Source organism: Pithys albifrons, chromosome 5 (assembly GCF_047495875.1).
Source record: "Pithys albifrons albifrons isolate INPA30051 chromosome 5, PitAlb_v1, whole genome shotgun sequence".
NCBI classification, from domain to species: domain Eukaryota; kingdom Metazoa; phylum Chordata; class Aves; order Passeriformes; family Thamnophilidae; genus Pithys; species Pithys albifrons.
The window spans coordinates 3705869-3728407 of record NC_092462.1 but is presented as its reverse complement, the minus strand read 5'-3'; the positions used below and the strand labels follow the sequence as shown (position 1 = coordinate 3728407).

The window sequence follows — 22539 nt, the reverse complement described above, 5'->3', positions numbered from 1 at the left end:
TAATATCTGGGACCAAATGAAACTGAGCATATTCTGTCTGACAGTGGTAGCAGCTTCTGTGCCATTGAGGTGTTTATTTTACTCCTAGAAATTACAAAATCTATATAGTGTATAGTATAGTTGCTTCTATGTATTAGCTACTTAAAAGCAAGTATACATCCAAGAAGGGATACACTGAATATATTAGCATCAACTTTCAGCCCCTTGGAGGATGTGGGAGTTTGGCCATGAGACTCAATAAAGCAGGTTTCAGTCTTTTAACAAGCATTACTTGCCTGAAATACAAAGGATATATTCTATAGGATATAACAGCTCTGCAATGTTTATTTTGAAAATGTGGCAAGAGTGAATACACAACTGACTTCTCAAGTGTATTCACCAGCATATATCAGTGACACATGTTTCTTAAAGCACAAATTACTGGGTTTCATCAGGTTATGTGGAAGAGGAGCAGATGCAGCTGTAAAGGTGATGGATGCACATCAGCATGGCTGCTTCCTTGTTATGGGACATGGAGTCTGTGCCCCATGGGGCAGTGCTGGTCGGGTGGGGTTCTTGTCCTTTCCCTTCCTTGTACTCTACCACTGCAGCTCATGACTGGCAGCCTCAACAGCTTCTCCCCTCAAAAAAACCCTGGAATTTAAAGCTGTTCCTTTTGAAATCAGTGACCCCTTCCACTTTATTTCAAAAGGAAAAAGCATGCCTCTGATATAAGAAAAAAAGGACAGTAAATCATTTAGTATCTTTTGCTAGCATAAAGCAAACTTATTAAAGAAAGCCACATGGTGATGTGTTGTCTATCCATGATCCTTCTAGCTGAGTCAGTAGATGGAGTCTGATACTTCTCCTATTAAAGACAATTGGAGTTTTGCCATTACGCTCGATGACAGCGTGACTGGACCAATGAAGAACTGTGAAGAAGAGCATGGCACCCAAACCAGAAATTTGTAATAATACTTTATTGTGGGAGAGTCAAATCACAAAATCCTTGGGTCAGTCCTGTGACGATCCAAATGCTTACAGTATTCTCTAAGGACATTTTCCAAAAGTGTGGGCTGTAGTGGTAGTGTCATCTGATAATTATTTACAGAGGAAATTCCTGCTGAAGAGATCAAGCACCTATAATAGATGTTCTTCTCTAGTTCAGATTTTAGTGCTGCATTATAACTTCTATTTTTGCAGAAAACATGTATAGTATTTGCTGCACACAGAGTATTCCCTATGCTCAGCAATTTGTTTGTTCTATGTGTAGAAAGGAGTTTAATAATAATAGTATTAAATAATAATAATGCAAAAATGTTTAAGATAAGTCAGTGGTTCCTAAGGATAATGCTCTGCCACTAGGCTAGAAGAGACTGAGGTTATCATATTGGACATGGGAAAAGGACAGGATCTATGTTCTACTTGAAAGAACAGCTTATCATGTAGTTCATTCTTTGTACTTTTGCCTTTTCAGACAGCACTGCAAGTAATTCAGGCACAGTCCCACAGTTGGTTCTGACTTCACAGCCAAAATGTGAAGCATGTGCACTTTTCTTTCATACTTCATTTAATATGCCCAAAATATGTGGGTTGCATACAGACACTTATGCTTAAGTAACTGCTTAATCCACTTGCCACTAAGACACAAATGGTTGTCATGCTAAAAATACGCTGCCAGAGGAATTAGCAGTGGGTTAGCAGAGGGGTTCCAGCACTGCTTGTTGCTACAGTATATCCCTGCACACATTCAAGCACCTTTGACATACTGCTACCAAATCCCCAGACAGGATTCTTCACATTGTTGGGAAGGAGCAAATGGCCAACAGAGAGGTCCCAGATGAATAAAATAATAAATAAATACATAAATGGGTTAATTAATAATACACATCTACACCCAGTTAATTAATATTGGCTCCAGTGGCAAGTTTACTTCCATGTAAACTTCTTGGACACATTTTGAAGCTGACCTCTGGGTATGGGAGGCAGAAGAAATAGCATGTTCACTTTACAGTCTGGACAAGGCTGACAAAACCAAAAGGATCATGTAACAGTTATACACATGCTGGTGTCTGTCAAAATCTCTTCTGCGGGCAACACGAAGCTTTTCTGCTCACCCTTTTTATTAACTTTTGAGAGCAGTGGCATGGCTTTGATTTTAGATGATGCAAATGGCAATGCAAGGATTTTGCTATAAAAGGAGAAATCCCCAGGATTTACTTAGACATGTGCAAGCAACTTGCTCTTTTTGTTAATATTCTACAGATTGCCTCCGAGTATGCATGAGAAGACGAGCAGAGTTCAGCCCTTTCTAGAGATGTAAGTATTTTTAGTTGAACAAAGTCATGAGTTAATATCCAAGTGGAAGTCTAGTAAGCACAGTTATTCAGTGCAGTTAAGGCATGGGTATACTCTTGGCTCATCACCAGGAGCATTGTATTACCCTGAAAAAATATATAAAGCAAGAACAGAAACATTGTTTAAAAGAAAAAGAGAGAAAGTTATCAAACTGCAGAAAAAATCTCTAAACAATTTTTTTCTAACACCTTCTAAATCCCGAAATTGTATCTAAAGCTACAAAAGAAGCCCTCAGGCAGTGCAAATGGTTATATGGAACATACTTACTTGCGTGCCTTGCCCTGTGCTTGAGAGGTCTGTGATCCTTTTCCGAGTGCTTGTTGTCTTCTCCCTGCTCTGTGCCTTCTGATGAGATTGCAAAGGAGAGGAGGGAAGGAGGTGCTTCTGACTGCCCTCCTTCTACTTGAGAATCAACACACCCCCTTTCAGAGAGAGACCTGGGTGCTTCCTTCTCCCTGTCTGAACAGTCTAGGATCACCTCCACCCTGGGGATAGATGGAGCTGCACCTTGGATCCTCTTCACCTCTTTGCTGCTAGAAAACTGGACTACTTTGTTTGACCACTGGATGTTGCCCTCTTTCACACCCAGGGGAATTGTGATGGCGGGGCTGGTCCCATCCTGTTGTACACTGGCTCCTCTTCCTGAAGGGGGGCATTTTTCTGCCCCCAGCAGAGTCACAGCAGGAGCGTTGGTGCCCTTGTGTGTGTCGTTGGGCAGGGACAACTGCAGCTCCACCACAGTGCCTGGCCTGCTTGCTTCTGTCCCCCCTCCGAGAGCAGCCTCGTCTGCCACGAGCACTTTGGAGGTGCCTATCACTTTAGGGGTAGTTCTCTGGCTTTGTCTGGCCTCTTGTTTTGTTGCAGAAAAGTGTATGTTGCTTTCTGCTGCTCCCTGGTGAGTGCCACTGTATATCTCCGTGATGCACAAGTCTCCGTGGGGTCTCTCTTTCTCTGTGTTAATTTGCAGTGTGGTGTTCTCCGCATAGTCCTCATTTGTGAAGTTCTCGGGCTTTCCGTTTGCTCTTTCAGCACTCCAGGTTTCATTTATTCCACTGGAGGATCTGCACATACATAAACAAGTAATTCAAGAAATTAAGCTGATGTAAGCACAGTTACAAAAGCAATTTGTGTGTAGTATTTCACCCCTTATACTAACTGTGATACCTCCGAGCAGGTCCATTTAAATAGGAGAATTTTCCCAGAACGTAGAGTTCTTAAAGTGAGGCATTTTTGTATCTTTCAAAATTCTTCAGCTTTACAGTTCAGTTAGAGGGAAATCACACGACAGTGGTAGAACTGTGATCCTACTCCCATCCTTCTGCAATGTGGAATTGTATCATTCCTAACATTAGGATGCTTTCACCGACACATTTCCCTTGTAAGGTTTCCAGACATGCTGCTGAGACTTCTGGGACAATACTTCTTCATATTTCACATGTCTGTGAGAAAATTAACTTTGCATGACACCAGAATGGTGGGTAATTTTTGGCTACACTGTGGCCACTACTGCAACTGGGTTTAGCACCATCCTCACATGGAGTTCCTGTATCGAACCGTTCCCTCTCTGAGGAACACAGAAGTGCTGGATGAGGATCAGGGGGAGGGGAATGGATACTTAAAATACACATTCAAAGGATTCCTGTGAGGATCATCATCCTTATATATCATGGATCATTTAAAATATTCTGGGTCTATTCCAGTAATCCAGCATAAAGGGGTAGTGAATTTATACCATATTTCCTAATTATTTAAAAATACATATTTCTAACTGGAAAATGTTATTTTCACTTCCTGACACCTACTATATATCTCTGTGTAGCTCTTTTCCCTAAACTACTAATTCCCCTGGCCCAGTTAGGCTGTTTTACTGGAGTTACTCTTTAACTCCTTCCTTCAGTGCTGTGGACCATACTGACTACTATTCATTTGAGAAGAAACTTTCTCTGTACATCAAGACTGCAGCATGTTATTAAGACTTTCTATTGACTATAAGGTAGCAAAACACTTTTTCAAGTAGGGGAAGCAGTAGGTGTGCCCTCAGTAAAGTATTAATATGAAGTATTATGGAGATTTTTAAAACCAGAAGTGAGTCTCGAGTGTTCTGAAACTTTGGAACATACAGAAAAAGAAAGGCTGGAAGAAGCAACAGAAGAAATAGATCTGTCAGTGCACTGAAGAAACTCCAATATCACTTGCTTTTCTAGCCATGCAGCATACTGTTTGTGGCAGTCTGGGTCTGCCTCAAATAGCACAAAATGTGTAACATCCATTTCATCACATATGGAGCTACATAAAGGTCAGACACATTTTGATTTAGGGAGCTCCTTGTGAGTGCTGCTGGATCCCATCGTATTATGCTATTTGGATGATCAATTGTACTGCCCTGAAGCACAGATAAATTACAGAAATCTGTAAACATTTCCTTCTAAGATATGGACTGGGGGCTGGGCCAGCCAAATGTTGGCCTTTATTGGTAGCTGAGTGATTGTGTGTATGTTTGAGAGGGAAAGACTCCCACCTTAAAAGGCCCTTGCTACATATGGATATACTTCTACTCTATATAGACATAAATGTGTATCCCCTGTCAAGAGGCAGAATACTGGCTCTGACCTCTTTTTTGTCATTTAAGATTCTGTTTTGTCAAATTATTCTTTTTGTTTCAGGCCTTTCCAGCTAACTGCAGGAACAACAGCGCTGGTGTAATTCCAGGAAGGAAGCAGAACCCCTGGAGTCAGCACAGCAGACTTTGTCTGAGACTCGTGTTTTCCTCCCTACATGGTGCATTTCATGTCGGTATGTACTGAGCACACTCCCCTCTTCCCCCTGGAAATGTTCTTTCCAGACTCAGCAGCAGCCCAGGAGCTGCTCACACTGACGTGAAGGGGCAGGCTGGTGTTCCAGTGTGTGTCTCACTCTCCATGTTTGCCTGGATACATCTGCTCAGTGTCTGTGGGGAGGGTCAGGAGATGCTCCCCACGTGGCACCTGGAGAGTGCCTGCCCTGCAGGGTATCCTTTCCTCTGATCCTGCAAACCCAACGTTTCCTGGGCTGTGCTGCTCAGTGACTGGCTGGGGTTTACAGGGAGCTGGGAAAACTTTCTGTACACATCAAAGGCCAAGTAGCATTATTTAAAATTACTTTAAAACCTGATTTTCCTCCCAGTAAAATTAGTAAGAGCAAAATTAAACCAACAGTTAATGGCTGTGAAAATCTCATCCTTCATGCAAATGGTTTAGGAATAGCCAGAATCTTCCCAATGGAAAATACTCTTCCCTTCCAGCAAAAGATACTTAGATGTAAAGATCACCACTGGAATACCACTGTAATTATTCTTTCCTCGTGATTTCCAGCTTTTTCTTGAGGTGGCTGCTTACAAGTGGCTACTCAGGAAAGGAAGGATTTGCTTCTTGCTGCTCTCAGGGGACACTAAGACACTTCCCCAAAAATCCTTCTGGTGGTAGTGCTGAGAGGAACAGTGCCCACAAACAAGGTGGAAGGGAAAGAAGTGTTTCAGATTTGGAAGACACAAGCTGGTGAGAAGAAATTCAAAGATTCTCACAGTGAATTCCTTTAGAACACTTTAGTCACTTTCAGAGTGTTGAGGAACTGCTATTTCCTTAATATTTCTACCAGACATGGTTTCATTCCCTGAAACACTGAGTTATGTGGCCTAAGCAGTGTTTTGGTTCTGATTTTCAGGACAAGCCTTGCTATTCACCATACATTGAATCAGGGGCAATGGAGAGTCCCTTTCAGCTAGAGTGTCCTGTGGCCCTCAGACAACTGAAATATCAGTTTTTGACCAGCAACAGGCAGGAGTCAAAGCATGTGGAGCTATTTCTGGGGCTGCAAAGACAAGTGGTGAGCCACAAATACCATTTTTACAAGTGCAGTTCCAGTAGTGACATTATGAATTAAAAACATAAGAATGCAGGCACCACATGAGGAACACTCAGTTGGTGGCCTTAAGTCCTTACAAGGAGTGTGGAGGTTTCAAGTCTTTTCTTTCTCTTCTTACTCCTAAGTGAAGGCAATTCAAGGTTTGTCTTGTCTGAGGAGTATGTGATTGCAGTAGGTGGACAGGCATTGGAACAGACTGGTGTGCAGTGAGCAGATTTGCGCATTTATATGAAGCTTCTCTAAGAAACTCAAAGCATTTTCAAATCAAAATTCACTCTCACTATTTTATAAATGCAGAAGCTGAGACCCAGAGAGCTGTAAGTGACTTGCCCCACCTCACACAGGGAGGTGATAACAGCTACAGAAATAGAATTCATGACTTCCAGACCCTCTCCCCCTCCTGACTCCTAACGCATTTTGCCACCCAAGGAGACCATTTGCCATGTCATCATCAAGTCATATCTGATTAACACACTTTCTCCATCTATACAGCCTTTGCTTTTTGTAAGCCTCACTTCCCTATCTGTGGGGAATAACAACACTTCACTGCTTCAAAGGGATGGAGAGAATAATTGAACCCAAGGCTCTGCAGTTTGCAAGTATCAAGAATACTTGTATTTGGAGGCTGTACTCTGTGCCTGAACACTGCTGTTAAAGTCAGACACATTAATTCCTTCAGCTCAGGCAACTCTGTCTTCCCACCTTTTCCAAACAGACAAGAGTCACAGACTGTCAGAAGCTCACACTAAGTCTGCAAAATGAGTGTGTTCAAAGCCAGCATTTCCCAGGTGATTCCCTGAATTGCACCCAGGCATTCTGAACATTCCTGTACCTCTTGATGAGCATCTGCAGGGCATCAGTCAGGCTTTCCATCAGCACGATGACTTCAGCATAGGTTAGGTCTCCACAAGGCTTGCCATTGATGGACACCACCTCGTCCCCCTCACACAGCCCAGCCTTGGCTGCTTTGCTTTTGCTGCGAACCTGCAGGGAGTCAAACACAAATTCCAGATTGTGCCATTAGTGCTCATTTGAAAGCAGCAGCATCCATGTCTTCAACATACTTTTGTTGGAACCAAAGAAAAGGGGTCAGTAATACCAATAATAAACAGATTTCCACTAACACAGAATAATAACTTGGACCAGCTGAGGTCAATACTGTTCTGGCCAATAATAGCAAATACAAAACGTTCTGCTTTACTGAACTTGTGAGCTGGATGTCAAACAGGCTGGATTTATTATTCTGTAACTGGGAGACATAGAAGTTTTGGACAATAACCAATTGATCACTGTTTAGAAGAAATGCCAAAAACCTCATTAGCTTCTCTGAAAGTAAAAGACTGCTAGAGCTGAGATCTACACCATGGAAGAAGAGTGTATAAATTCAGGCCTCTCTGGGCAGAATGTCAAGATCTCCATGCTGTTAGAGCTGTAGGTATAGAGACTCCTGCTACACTGGACATTTTTTCCTTAGACACCCAGCTGCAGATTTAGTTGCCAAACTATAAACATCTGAATCTCTGGAGATCCTAAATCCATGTTTAGTCATCTGAGTAAGTGCCCTGATTTACTAAAGTTAAGGCATCCCTGTTATGGTTTAACCTTCCCTGATAAGTTCTCATTCAAGAATCTTATGCAGCTCAGTTTTTGCTGTTTGACTCCCTTTTCCACTGGCAGCATGTTATAACTTACCATAGTCTTTGTATAACAAAACCTAGACAGCTTTTACACCACTCAAGGTATGCTGTACAGTTGACTGCTATTTTTAAAGTACATATTTGGCAAAGAGTGTGTTATATTAACCAGGATGTTTGTGGGAGTCTACTTTAGAATGGCTCATACACAAAAAAGAGCTGTCCTTGGATTCTTTGATCTCAATCTTATATCTGTTGGTGTGAGTACTTTGGCCTAATATGATATTCAGTTGGTGATTACATGTGTTATCTTTACTAATTCTCACAGCATTTTCTTGAACATATTTAAAGAATTAGCATAGTTGTTCTCTTCATACTACACTGACAGCAGCAGAGACAGTTCCCCCTGACTAGGGAAGTTGCTTCTGATATACACCAGACTTGAGGGTGCAGCTGCCCCACAGACTCATGGAGTTATCCCAAATACATTATTAAGGCACAAGGCTGGTACCTGGGACTCGTTTCTGGAAGCAGTTTTGCAAAGTTTCTTGGAGTCAGGCTGATGTGTAGCATAGCTGGTTAAAACTTGGTTGTAATAATGCAAAGGTGATGGGTTCAATCCCCTATGTGGGCCACTGACTAAAGAGTTGGACTCTATGACCCTTCCAGCTTGTGGGTCCCTTCCAGCTCATAATAGTCTGTGAATGTGTACCTGATGAGGAGAGTGTGTGGATGCTTCTCTGTGCCACCTTGCAGATCTTTGCTGCTTCAGTTTACACATACCCATGTGTCATGTTGTGGCTTTTGGAGCAGGGAAGGACCAGAAGCCTGGTGCATACAGAAGCCAGTTCCCACCTTGCAGAGTCAACATTTACAAATATGGAGTGGTATGCTGCTCTGTTTAGCTCCCCTTAGACAAGAGCATAAACTTCCTTGTGCTTTGGGAAGAAATGACAGTTTGGACAGTGTTTAGAATGTTTTGCTTCATACATGAGCTGGGATTTGGGTCGAGGTGCAGTTACTGGGCTTTTTTATATAGGAGGGTATACTGTTAACATTTCACAGGACATCCTAGGCCTGAATGTAAATATTTAATGTAGATGTCATGAGGAATTTTGAGTGACATGTAAACAGCCATTGTAGCAACATGTGGACTCTGAAATAGCAAAATGTGATGCTTAGATTGGGAGATGAAAAAATTGTTTCTGTTTCTTCATTAAGTGTTTGAGAATTTGGTGTCAGTTCTTTCACAGATGACCACTGAAGCTGTTGCAAGAGGGAAACTGTTACCTAGTCCATAACTTCAGTGATTTATCTCAAAAAGCAAAAGTACAAATCACAATGTTGGTAGCTCTACATGAATTTCTAGGCAGCTCCACCAGTTACATGATTTTTTAAACAGACTCCTTGGTAGCATTCAAAAAGAAGACCAGACAAGGGCATTGAATTGCCCTTTAAAGTTCTTTAAAGGGCCTCTTGGTCCATTTTGTATTATCCTTTTTTTTTGGTGGTGTTTGTGTTGGGAGAATGAAAGAGAGGAGATAGCAGTGACAAAACGTGGGCAAAGGCAGATTGTGTGATAAATTATAGCAGGGTGCTGCTGGGGTAGAATATCCCATCATCATTTGTGTTATTTTAGCCTCAGCATACCACCAGCTTACTCAACAATACACAGCTGCCCTGTCATTGTTTCTGGCTTTGTTTGTTTGTCTTAACTGGAAACCCACAAAAATGAGCAAGTAATTTACACATGTAAACCAAAACTTCTCAAATTTCTGGGAAAAAATTAAAAAAAATAGTAAAAAATCCTGAGAACTTCTCCAGAATATTCCTGTTAAAATATGTGTTCAGTGGACAGTTTTGTCTCAAAGGAAGTTTTGGCAGAAGAACTTTAGGGACCCCACTAGGAAACAAAAGCTGGCTTTGTTAGCAGAAATACAACTTGGTCACAGAGGGGACAGTAAAAAACTTTTATGCAGTTCTTGGGAACTTAAGGCAAGGCACATTTGGTTGTTAAGCAGAAGAGATTCTTCCAAAACTCTTGCCTCACAGTGTAGCCCTGGTTTCTCAGGTACTTGTTTTTTCCTATGTCCTTTGAGTTGGAGCTTTTTTTAGGAAGAAAAAGTGTGGGTTTTCCCATATGGGATCTCACTACTAAAAAAATATGTTTGTAAAGATTGTCTTAGTTTTTCGATGGCTGCAATTCCAGTATAACCCAGCAAAACTGAGCCTGTACTGTTAGTGCTGAACCTGTCAAGACACAGCTGCTCCTGGGGCACAGTGAAGAGCTTCACCTCACTCTCCCCTGGTGCTGCCTGTGCTGCTTTCCTGCTCCCCCTCACTCAAGGCTCTTCATCATTCCATGTACCTGAACTATGTTATTTCTTTTTATTCCCAGATAACCCCTGTACCTGGAATTTCCCACTGTCAGGAGTGCCCTTTGCTGATTAAAATGTCAAGTGCTGAGCAATTCCTGTCTGCACAGAAACGTTAACCTTGGGGGAAAGCTCTTTTGTGAAGAACTCAGCCTGGATGCTTGCTGTTATCAGAGCACTACAGAGGATCCAGAACCTCCTGGCACCAGTTCACAAGCAGCAGGGACTGGGGCTGTCCAGAGGCTCTTCAGGAGGGGCTGTAAAGACTTGGGCTGAAGCTGTGAGTGAGCAGGGACTGGGTGCTGAGATGCCCTGGTGAGAGATCACATCCCAAAGGCACAGGTACGTGGTGGGGAAGGTGTGGGACAGTAACTCCTGTGGGTTGGTGGGAGCTGTGGGATTCTGCTGGGGCTGGAGCAGCCCTGGGTGCCTGCAGCACTCCTGTGGGATGGTGGGAGCTGTGGGATGCTGCTGGAGCAGCCCTGGGTGCCTGCAGCACTCCCGTGGGATGGTGGGAGCTGTGGGATGCTGCTGGAGCAGCCCTGGGTGCCTGCAGCACTCCTGTGGGATGGTGGGAGCTGTGGGATGCTGCTGGAGCAGCCCTGGGTGCCTGCAGCACTCCCGTGGGTGGTGGGAGCTGTGGGATGCTGCTGGAGCAGCCCTGGGTGCCTGCAGCACCTGGCAATTCCAGCCAGTGTCCAGACCAGTGAAAGGAGTAAACTGAAGGATACACCAGTGGCTGTGCTCATGCTTATGTGGGGCAAAGGAGGGATTTAGAGAAAGCTGATGTGATTGCCCAGCCCTCATGCTGTGTATGTTTTAGTACTTTTAATTTAAACTAGATCTCGTTTTCCTTCTGTCACCTGGAGACTCCTTGCCAGGTAATTAAATCTCCTCCTTTGATTTAATCTGAGAGCAGTTTAGTTTGTACAAACCCAAAACTTCCATGCTGTGAAACAACATGTGGTCAATCAGAATAACAGGGAAGTTTGCTTCAAAAATGTAGTCTGATGAAGCTAAAATGCTGGAGTAGATGCACCTGTCACTTGTTGTGGCTGCAAGTGGATGCACAGACAGCAACTGGGGCTCAGCTTACCAGCTGATGATCTTGGGGGGTGTCTGAGCCCTATAATAAGCAGAGCAGAGTTGAGGTATGTTGAACCTGGCAACAAGGTCAGTGAGTTGAAGTTTAAAGCCAAGGAGATGGACTTGAGGACACTCTGCAGTCCTGGTTCTATAATTGCTCAACAAAGAATTGTTGGGATATTGCATCATCTTCATTTCCCCAGTGACTTTTGGGAAGGATGATGTATATCTTAATTTTATTCTGGAGTTCATTCTGGAGCCAGGGGTACACACCTGTATCTGGCATGTGTGTCTGAGTGCTGTGCTTCAGATGGAGTCTGGCTGAGCAACCAGCCTCAGAAAATCAGTGAGCTGAGCACAAACACAATCTATTTAAAAACTTTATCTATATAAGTAAGACTTCTCGGGCTTTAAAATATGCCTATATTTGCTGGCAGCTTTTAAACAACTGAACAGAACATACTGCCACTGGATGTAGTGGGAATGCACTTCCCTGCCATTTCAGGCCACTTGTTCACACAAACAGAGGAGTTTCTTTCATTGAGGGGTCACCTCTGGAAGAGCCCATTCAGTTGAATATCCTGTCTGATTCCTAAAGCCTCATCTGGGCTGCTGTTGGCCCTCAGGGCCTGAAGTTGCTTTCAGTGAACCTTATTTACATGTGTGTGTCCTCAGTGTTAGTTTTGGGTGGCCTTGTGTTCTGTTATGATGAAACACATTGCCCAAAATAGCAGGGCTTACCAGGCCAAAGGGACTCCTGTGGATCACTTGTCCATCTCCATTATTGTTTACTGCTTTGGTTGGGTCAGCTGCAAGCTTCACTAGCAGTGGCTTTGTGTTTTCCTTTAAACTGTTAACCACACATCAGTAACAAAGGGTGAAGGGTGCTTACAAGGATATGTCCTTTGATAGTTGTCCCACCCCTGCTGAATAATGATTTCCAATTTAGAATCACCTTCTCAGACCCAACAACCAGCCAGCTTTTAAAGCAGTAATTTTACTACAGTAGCAAACTCTGTAAGGAATTTATATTAAATAGCCCTTTATGAAATAAAATAATTATTTACCTTAATCAGGGTCCTTATTCTGTATAATCACTCCAGTCTCATCATTAACTAATAAGGTAGTGTTGTTGAAATGTGCCTTGTGTTGAGGTCTTTTAAATTTTTCCCCACAATAGTGGGGACTTGTGTTTAGTAAAAAATAGTTATCAATCCAGGCCTTCCCATGATATGGAAATTGTGTGTTATTTTTGCATTCTATAGGCAGATTCTGCCTACCAGCCACTTCACATTAGTTTCTGCATGTAACATTAAGATTTTAGTGTCTCTCTTCAGGGACAGGCAGCTGAGTCACCACTGAAGTTTTTTTAATGTGAGGAGGTTTCTAAAGGCTTTTTTCCCTTTCCTTTCCACAGGTGCTGCTTAGACTTGCTTGAGCTGGAAATACACAATTCAGTGGTAAGCACAGTTTAATTTTCTCACTTAGTACAGTGTTTCACAAGTGCCAGTTTTGCCTGTTGGTGCCTGGGTAGAGAAGCACATTGTCAATGAAATGGCTGTTGGAAGGGGGAGGTTGTGTTATTTTTCCAGAAATACTGATTCTTTTACTGTTGGGAAAACTACAGGTGTGAGCACAGAAGAGAATGTCTGGTTTCTTACATACAAGTCTTCTACTGTCAGAGATATAAAATGGGGAAAAAGCAGAGATAACAGGTATCAGTGTGCAGGAAAGTGGGAGTGGGGAGACACTGCCCCTTCCTGTGCTGTTCACACCAATATGAAAGCAACAAGTGTTTGATGCACTCTTTTCATAAGTAACATTTTCCCTAAAGGAAACAACTTGCAGTTATAACATTTGTCACTCTGAATACAGTTCTTGTGTTTCTGCATTTATTTTTTAGAAGACAGTCAGGTAACTTTAACAATAAAGTATAAAAGTCAGGTAACTTCAACAATAAAGTATAATTAAGTTAAAAATCCAAGTTAAATGGATTTTAAAAAACCCCAAACCAAAAACCTCAAAAAAGGCACTTCATCTCCTCTGTTATAAACCCTATAGCAAAGTAAGGGACTCGAAAGTGTAAGTAAATATATTTAACAGTTACCTGTCACTCTAATGAAATGAACAATGTACAGTGCTTTGTTATGAGCAGGAAGCAGAAGCACTAAACTGTTAGTGTATTAGAAGTTTTACTTGTATGAAATTAAGGAATTAAGAAGGGAGTTACAAATGAACTGAATTTAGCCACGGTTTATAAATGGAGCTCTTGGGCCTTGTTTTACAAGGTTTATGCATGCAGGAGACCTTTAGACTAAAAACTTCTTAACTTCAGTTAGTTAAACTCTTTGGGTTTTGATATAAAGGTCTGTACAGTAATTTAAGCCTAGTTCATAATGTGATTGGGTGTTTTAGGGATCTCTGTAGGTCCATTAAATAGCTCAGAGACTTCAGACTGGTAAACGCTGCTCTTGCTAAATCAAAAGAGGTGATAAAGTGACAAACTCACATCCCTTTCTTTTATATATGGATTTGGTCCATTTTTTTATTCAGGTTTGCAGGAGAATATCCAAATTTATTTCCATCTTAACACTTTTTTCCCCATCCCCAAGCTTTACCATCACAAATTACAGTGTGGGATGTATAAATACCAAGTCTTAAGAAAAAAAATACTTCTTCCTCCTTTGCATGGGCTTCATATGGATATTATAAAACCATCCCAAGACTCAGATAAGGAATAAATTTGAAGCATGATGGGTGAAATACTGTTGAGATAAGAGTGTCATTGACTGGAGTTGGAGTGGGATGACTTACCTGTGTATATGGATTCTGTATAGAAATTCCATGGTGGCAGTGTACATTTTGCTCTTATAAAGGGCCCCTTTAGTGCTGGTATACAAATTCTGGTCTGGTTTCATGAGCATGCCTACACTTGGGCCTGAGTCTGCTGTGTGATGTGGTTCAAGCCATTTGCATCTCTGCTGCCTGGAGGTGACTCTGTGTCAAGCTGATGCCAGTTGCCATCCTCTCTATACTGAATTTCTCCAACAGATAGGCCAGTTTCCCTCAGGATCAGTCAGAATAAAAGCCATGATGTAAAACCTTCAGACAGGGCAAGTTCACCAGGAGTGAGGGATCCAACCCCTCCCAGCTCCTGGGGATGGATGGGAATGCAATGAGAAGCCTTGCCCCAGAGCATGTCAGATGCTAAAGCTCAAGTGCTGTGACTGTAGCTACTATACATACAGATGGTATGAGTATTGCAAAATACAGGTTTCTATATTTTACCTTAAAGTCTCTGTGTCCCCTTCTTTGGGGAGTTTATGTAGGATTTACACGGTAGGACTAGTGAGACAATGCAAATATCTGTTAATTGGCTGGGTTAAACAAAGGTGCTTCCAAGTTAGCTCCCAATTCTTCCTGAGGCAAAGCTTTGAATAATGAAGTATCTTTGGGTTGTAAGTAAGCACAGAATATTTCCTGTCATCAAGTTCTTCCCAAGTGTCAGGATAATGATACTGGGAATTGGGCAGTTCAGTGCACCCTTTTTTCGTGCTGGTCTTAAGGGAAAGCTCCTGGAGGCACCCACTGTTGCAGCAGTGGCTTTCATGTCTGACTGTAAAACTAATTATATTTCTAGATGGGTTATGAGAAAATATAACAGAGATCAAAGGAGTAAAGAGCAAATATGTTCAGATATAATTTTGTTACTTCATGTTCAAAAAGTCCTTCCAAAGGGGAGATAGAATATTACTCTCTGAGTAGATGGGAGGGCTGCCATTGATTATCACAAACACCATCACTAGAAAAGTTGAACACTGGTGTAATATCATACTAGTTTATGACAGAATATAAGATACAGGATGCTAAGCTATAGAAAGCAAAGGTACTTTTAACTTTAAAATCCACTGGTCCAGTTGGAAAAGTGCTGGCTTTGCTTACCAACTCACAAGTAAAGCAGAGCTTTAATCATGCTTTGCTCATGGAAAAGTTCCTGGGACATTCTTGCAGAGGAGAGATGGTACCATCTAGTTACTGACTTGCTTGTTGTTTCACTCTGTCTCCAGTTAGTCCTTCCATTACACTGTACACCTGAAATCAGATGTCTTGATTCTGGTTCATCTCGGTGACTGTTGTCTCCTCCTTCCCACAGCATGAGAAGTACTTATACAAAGGTTCAGTTCTCTTCATAGTCTTTTTGCCAAACACAGTTTGGTACAACTTCTTGGACATGTTGTTTTGGCAGGGCTAGAGAACCTGTCTGACCATTTAGATGTTGACGGAGCACTTGTGCCATTTGGAACCAGAGAGCAGACTGGTCTCAGTGAAAAGAAAAGCCTGCTCAGATTCCCCAAAGCCTTGCCTAATGTACTGATGTATCATCTTTCTGGTGGTTGCCTTTTTCTGGCAGAAGGCCAAAGTCAGCAGCTGAAGAAGGGATGAGATAATGACCTCTGAAATATTGATCTGGTATGCTGGGGCGCAGCAGATTTCCCAACAGCCAGCTCGGGTGTGCAGCACTTGGAGTCTGTTAGGCACTTTGTACAGCACAGCCAGTGCACAGCCTGCTCCTGGGTTATCCTTTTTTGGGGTGTACTGTTGCATACTTGTACTTGATGTGTCAAAACTGAAATGTTGTGCTGATTTACGTTTTACCAGTGAATGGGGGCACATGTGACAAGGAGAGGAATGATGCCAACGTTTCAGTAGGGTGGCTGTGCATTGTCTGCTCTCTTTCCATGCCCCTTCTCTTCCTGCCCTCTTGCCCTGGCTGTATGCTTCCTGCCTTATTTTTAAACCCCAACCAACTCTGATCTCTCCATGAACACTATAGCTACATTTTTATGTCTTCTTTCCCACTGCCCTCCCTGTGCAGAGAGATAATTGAACTGTCAACACTTCTTTGAGATTGAGAAAATAATGCATCTCTACTGAGGGCTTCAGTAGCATCAGAAGTCTTTAACTACAGTATAGCTTATGGCCTGGAGAGTAGAATTTCTGTGATGATAAGGTTAAGGGAGACTAAATAGAGATTTTAAATGTCTGTATTATCTGCTACTGAACAGTTGGAGGCAACATGTGAAGTGCTACAATAGACAGTTCCTGTGATAAGAATATCCACTGCCTAATCTTGGGCTGAGCTCTTGTCACTGATATAGCAGTGGAACTGCTCTGTGCTTGCACTTTTAGTGTAATCCTAAGACCATGGACTAGGTGTTTCCAGTGGAAAAAGTGGCACATTTCTTACACCAAAAGGACAGGTAAATGAAAGACAAAAAGCAGGAACTACCATCTGAAATACTTATCCTGTGGTGGTGCTAAGAGAATGACACTGTCACAAAGAGAACAACATTTCTATCTTAGGCTTGTGGCTGCTGGTAGAAAGCAGCAGATGTATGTGAGAAGTAACTAAAACCTTCAATGTCTTTAAAAAAGAAAATCAAAAAAAGAAAAAAGAGTTTGCTGGAGGTCTTTGTACTTTCCTCAGTTTAGTCCAAAGTATGTTGTTGGTGTAATTTGAAACTTTGGCTTGTGACCTGCCTTTCAGATGAAGCAACATTTGGGGAGCGGCATAAGTGGTGTGAGGGTTTTTTGAGGTGGTGGGAATGGAGGGGGTGACTGGCTTCTTAATTACTGGCACACAGGCTATAAATCCATCCTACTCACAGGCAAAGGAGCCACTCAGCTATGAGTGTAGCTGCTTTGTTAAATCCACTCATTCCTACCTTCATATCCTGTATCAATTACTCTGTCCTGTGTGACTCCCCTGTCTCATTTTCACTCCCTTGGTCATCTGCCCAAATTCTCTTGAAGCAGGGGACATGGGGAGCAGGCATGGAGGGAAAGGCAGGAGGGTTCTCATTACAAATCTGTGTCTGAGACAACACATTTAATCCTTAAAGCAAAAGTACTCCAGTGGCAGTTGAAATGTTCAGTCTCCTCAGTCCATTCCCCGAAATGGTATTGTTTATGACAATCCCTTAACATTATGTCATGAGCTTGCAAATACACAGGCATGGCATATGATAATCCACCCGAAAGGAATAGCAAAGGCAGCAAGAAGGGACAAATGCCATCTTGCAGGTTTCTGTTTCAGCAAGGGCTGGAGCTATCACTGGCGGTGATGTCAAGGTTATCCTGAAACGTGTGCCCAGTGATGTATTTCTTGCTACTTGCCTCACTGCTGAGGCAGCAATTCAGTCAACACCAGCAGGATCATGAAGAGGTAACTGGAAGCTTTGCCTCACTCCCAGTGGAGAAAGCAGTGGCACTGTGTTTATTGTGAGAGTTTCTGTGTGTACAATGCTCAGCATAACTGGGCCAGGTCTCAGATTACAGGGGAGGGGGGCTTTGGGGACTGCACTGGCACAAATGAGACAGATTGTTCAAAGAAACCAAATAACAGGAGCATCTGGTAAATGCAGCATCTAGATAATATACATTAAACAGTTATTGTGTTATGCACAAAGAAAGTGCCCAAAGCCTAATGATCTCAAGCACAGAATTCCATGTCATTGGAGAAGTGTGAATCAAACAGTGGCCCAAACTCAGCTGAGAGCTCAATACAGGGTCTGAGTTCCAGCTCCCATTGTTTGTGATCATCTTCAGCTGGACTGTTCAACTACATAAAACTTACAATTAGACTGAAGAAAATAGTCCTCTGTGAAAGCTGGTAGCTTTATTTACCAGGATTTCACATGGCAAGTTCCCTTAGCATCTCTCATGCTTAGGGTGTGATGTTTTGAAACAACCTTTTAAAACTGAAGTCAAACTCAGGCCAACCCATCTTGGTGTTTAGGAAGGAAAGCTCTGCCAAACTGGGTGAATATTTTGTGAGTGCCAACACGTAGGTTCATGGAGAGGCCTTCCACTGTTGCCTGGCTGCTGCTCTGGACAGCTCCTGTTTGGTGACTCATCAGGGAATTTGGATGTTCATCAGCCTCACCTCTCCCTGGGGCTCAAGGGAAGCTCCCGGAAAGGAGCAGTGATGGCTCAGGTGGTGGATGTGCACCGAGGGTATCTGAGCCTGCCAGGGGAGGTCAGGGGTCTCCTTCTCCTCCCAGAGGAGGAGACAAGGTTTCTGTCTAATGGTGGGGAAAATGGTGGCTGAGACTCTTGAGAGATGTTTCCAAAATCTCCAGGGAATTAAGAGACAGAATTATTCCCTCTATGTGCTTTGCCACTCACCTGGTAACAACACTGAGAAAGTTTTTTAACCTGTGCTTTTAATCAAACAATTAAAGCCCATTATCTGCAGTCTCCATTTTTTTTAGAATATATCCAGGATTTGTCTAATTTTAATTTTATCAGGCTTTAAAATGGTCATTGTTGAATTGATGCAAACCATCCCATAAAATTCTTCCTTCTTTTTCAGTGGACTGATCTGAAATGGCTTTAACCAAAGATAATTATAAAATATATAGGAATAAGTATCTCTATAGCAAAGATCTCTTTGTTGCCCCCTCAGTCCTTTCTTGTGTAGGCAACCCTTGAACCTGTAGGTCAATTTGTGCATGTTTCATAAAACTGACATGGAGATTGGTATCCAAGAGCTCCTTTCAGCTCTTAAACAAAATACTGTGTAAGGTTATGTACCAGAATTCCAGCGTGGGACCAAACAGAATAAAAATTAAGTATATTACAAGTAGAGCATAAGACTTGCCCTGGAACTGAAGGCAGAATGAATCTCTCTCAAGGCAGGCTAAAATCATATCCCCATCTCCTCATTTGGATTTTACTATCACTACTCACTTGTATTTCTTATTTGGGAAATATCACCACTTTCAAATTCATGTTAAATACACTGCCAGGGGAATGTGACAGTGCTGGAAGAACAACTTTTTGGGCATGGCAGATGGATAGTAGTAGTCAGAACACTGAGGACATTGAGGAAATGCTGTTTTACTCTGACAGTGACTGTGGAAGTTGAGCCAGATTTCTGGATCCCCTGTCCACAGACCAGCTGTGGCTGTTGCCCCTGGACAGTCATGCCTGAGCCAGTCTGACACAGAGGTGCTGAGCTCTGTTTAATGCTCCTGGACTTAGTGCTCCAAAGAATTAGACCTTCTATTCTTACAGTCTCCAGTTCAGGCATGCTGGCAGAGTTGGCTTGTTCTGTCGCTGGCTTTAGTAAGAGCAAGTTGTCAACATCTTCAAAAGCTGGACTTGAGGATTTGTGTGCCACCTGCCCTTTCCTTTCTGTGTATTCCCAAGAGGAGTGTCTGCCTGAGAAGTGGAAAAAACTGCTACCCTGATGTGTGAGATTTCTGTGCTCAGTGCAAGTGTTGGGCTTAACTCGGGATATCTTTCCCGGTCAGGCAGTCTGGGAAAGGCTGGCACTTGTGTCTGAGGGCAAGGGGGGGAAAGAAAGGGTGTTATTTTTGCAGAGCTGTAAATCCAGCACCTTTTGCCAGTGCTGCATTCTTTTTTTATTACTTATTTCTAGGAAGTTATTGCTGCAACAGCACTGGCTGCAAACAAAATCTCATTTACTCACAGTTCATGACAGGACAGGCCACGCATTTTGCACATTTGTGGGACACTTGTAAAGGAAATAGAGAGTGCACTTTCCAAAAGCTTCAGCTTGAAATGCAACAGTTCCCATGCTGCCCAGAGCTTCAATGTCAGAGAGATTTCTATTTTTAGAGACAGATTCTACTCAAAGAGCTATATAAGGCTGCACTGGGGAGACTGTTACTTTTCTGTAATAGGTGAGAATATTTGTTACTCAGTGAGGAAGGAAAATTCTGTATAAAAGTGGAAAACACAAAGATACTCTGACTTGGATGTCTTTTGTGGGTGAGAGGGAACTGGGATAAAAACTGAAGACCAAGTATTTGTTTCAATATTCTAGTTTCTCTCACCTTCTTGATACGAGTGCTTTAGCCATTAAAAACGTCAGAGAAGGCTCTTGGTCATGAGGGATGATGCAAGAGAAGAGATAGGTCCAACCACAGCTTGGTGCCAAAAGACAACTTGCTATGCTAAACATGTGACAACACCAGGAAAACCCAACATATAACACCCATGTCCTTCATGGGGAATTGAGGTAAAACTTGATGTTACAGATTCAGCCTTTGCAGCTACAGTTTTATGAGTTATCCTTAGTACAAAGTGCACCTAAACTGAATGGGTTCTGCAGCAAAGCTTAGGTGGGCTAAGAGCAGAAGTCAGTTAATGGCAGAAAAATGGAACAGTATCTGAAGTGCTGGCTTTGCTGGGGAGCCTTCTTCTGAAGCCTGTTTTTATCTCACATAGAATCATCCAGCAAACATATTACCCTTAATCTCTGTTTTTTATTAATAGATAGGAGAAATGTCTGAAGAGATTTTTTAAAACCTGCGTTCTCAATTTAACTCATTTGACGTCATTTCTCCTGCAGTTTTGAGAGGAACTGTTTGGCTTCCAGGGGATAATGTATCTATGAAACACAGGAGACCTTCTGTACTTGCTGAACTTTCGGAGGCAGCCCAGGTAACACTCCTTTTAGAAGCTGTTGCCAATGTTAGCACAGCAGTTGGGGCAATATGATTTTGCTTAAGTAAGGACTAGATGAGATAACAGAGCTAAATTAAGAATACTGAATTGGAGACTTCTCCTGAATTGTAGACAGAACTGGTGTTAGTCCTCATCAGGGCCAGCTGATGCTGATCTTAGCTTGCCTTCGGTTGTGCTTCTGGTTTTATGTTGTCCAGCTAGCTGTGACTTAACCTGTTTGGCTTCAGGTGAGTAAAACTGGGAACAGCTACACTGAATGAGGAGTGAAAAAAACACAGCAGCTGACAGTGATGTCTTCACTGCAGTAACACAAGGAAACACAGCAGTGTTTCTTCTTGTGTTGTGCAGGAGATAAGATAGGGAAGATCAGTCAGTGGGAAAGCAGAGGCAGCAATGGCTGAGTAGCTTGAGCTGGGGAAATTCCTTCATCCACCCAGCACACTGAGCCAGGAACAGCAGGAGAAACACCACTCTCCACTTTGACATTTGTCTTTCAGAAGAGTTGAAATGATTGGCATTGCGATGTTAGTTTCGAGTGCCTTGGAGCACAGTGCCACACTGACGCTGGGTTATCTTTACAAGCACGAGGACCCGCTCAGGGCTCGGCACTTGGCGCGGGTCGGGGCTCCGCGCGGCTGTGGCGGGAACGGCGCGCGCGGCTGTGGCGGGAACGGCGCGCGGGGCCGCTGCCCGCGCTTTGCTGCCCCCTGGCGGCCGGGCCTGAGGGCGCGCGCTCGGGTGGCTGCGGGAGCGAGAGGGTCTGTCAATAATATTATGAACTTGAGGAACTCGGCCGTAACTCTGCAGTGTGGCAATGCTAAAGGCCTTTTCTATTGTCACATTCACTGCTGGAGCGGCTCCGCACAAACAAGCCCCTCGCCCTTGGCAGGAGCCGGAACTGTCTGTTCCCTCTGAGGGTGAAGCCGCGCTGGGGTAACTGCGGAAATTGTGAGGGGTTATTTATTATGAACTTAAGGAACTCGGCCTTAACTCTGCAGTGTGGCTCTGCCAGAGGCCTTTTGTATTGTCAGGGTCACCCCTGAAGCGGCTCCACACGAGCCAGGGGCTGGAATTCCTTCCCCGCTCCCCTCTGAGGGCTCTGCAGGCCCCGCGGCCTCACCGGGGACCCCCGGTGCCTCCCACGGCCACCCCCTTCTCCTTCCCGAATGTCCCCCGGGGCCGCCGCTCCTCCCACCGTCCCCTCACAGCTGTCTCCAGGCGGGAATCCCGGGACGCCGCTCCGCACTTCCTGGGCAGTTTCCTTCTGGGATTAAACAAATCCCCACACTGTTTCCCGAGCAAGCAGCTGGCTGAGGGGTTGGTTCTTAACTCTGACTTCTGCTGGCTGCGCATTCAGATGGCAGTAAATGTTTGCCTTCTCACTTTTATTAATATACCCAGCCATTTTATGAAATTGAGTTGACATTTCTTCAAATGTGTGTACACCTGGTCAGTCTGTTGTCTTCGTGCATTCTCAGTTATCTTCCTCAGTGTGATTTCCACTGAAAATTTTGTGCTCTACGTCTAAGGTCCTGTTCTGCACTTGAATTTGTTTTCATTTTGATACCTGTTGTCCAGAGGGAGATTGAAACTGGAAACTGCTAAATAAAGTTTTCATGTGATCAAAACGGTTTAATAATGGCATAAATCTACTACAGAGCATTCCCATTTGTAAAATGTAATTATAAATATATTAATATACAAATGCC

The 22539-nt window shown here is 43.1% G+C and overlaps 1 protein-coding gene across 2 annotated transcripts in view; it reads right to left on the bottom strand.

Moving 5' to 3' along the window:
* Nucleotides 1-22539, bottom strand: part of SYNPO2 (synaptopodin 2) — a 77437-nt gene that overhangs the window by 19274 nt on the left and 35624 nt on the right. For both annotated transcript variants that reach the window (XM_071555476.1, XM_071555477.1), the window contains exons 2-3: nucleotides 7070-7221; nucleotides 2605-3398 (exon numbers count right to left, since the gene is read on the bottom strand). In XM_071555476.1, coding sequence (XP_071411577.1) covers nucleotides 2605-3398; nucleotides 7070-7221 — 946 coding nt within the window. The remainder of the gene's footprint in view (nucleotides 1-2604; nucleotides 3399-7069; nucleotides 7222-22539) is intronic.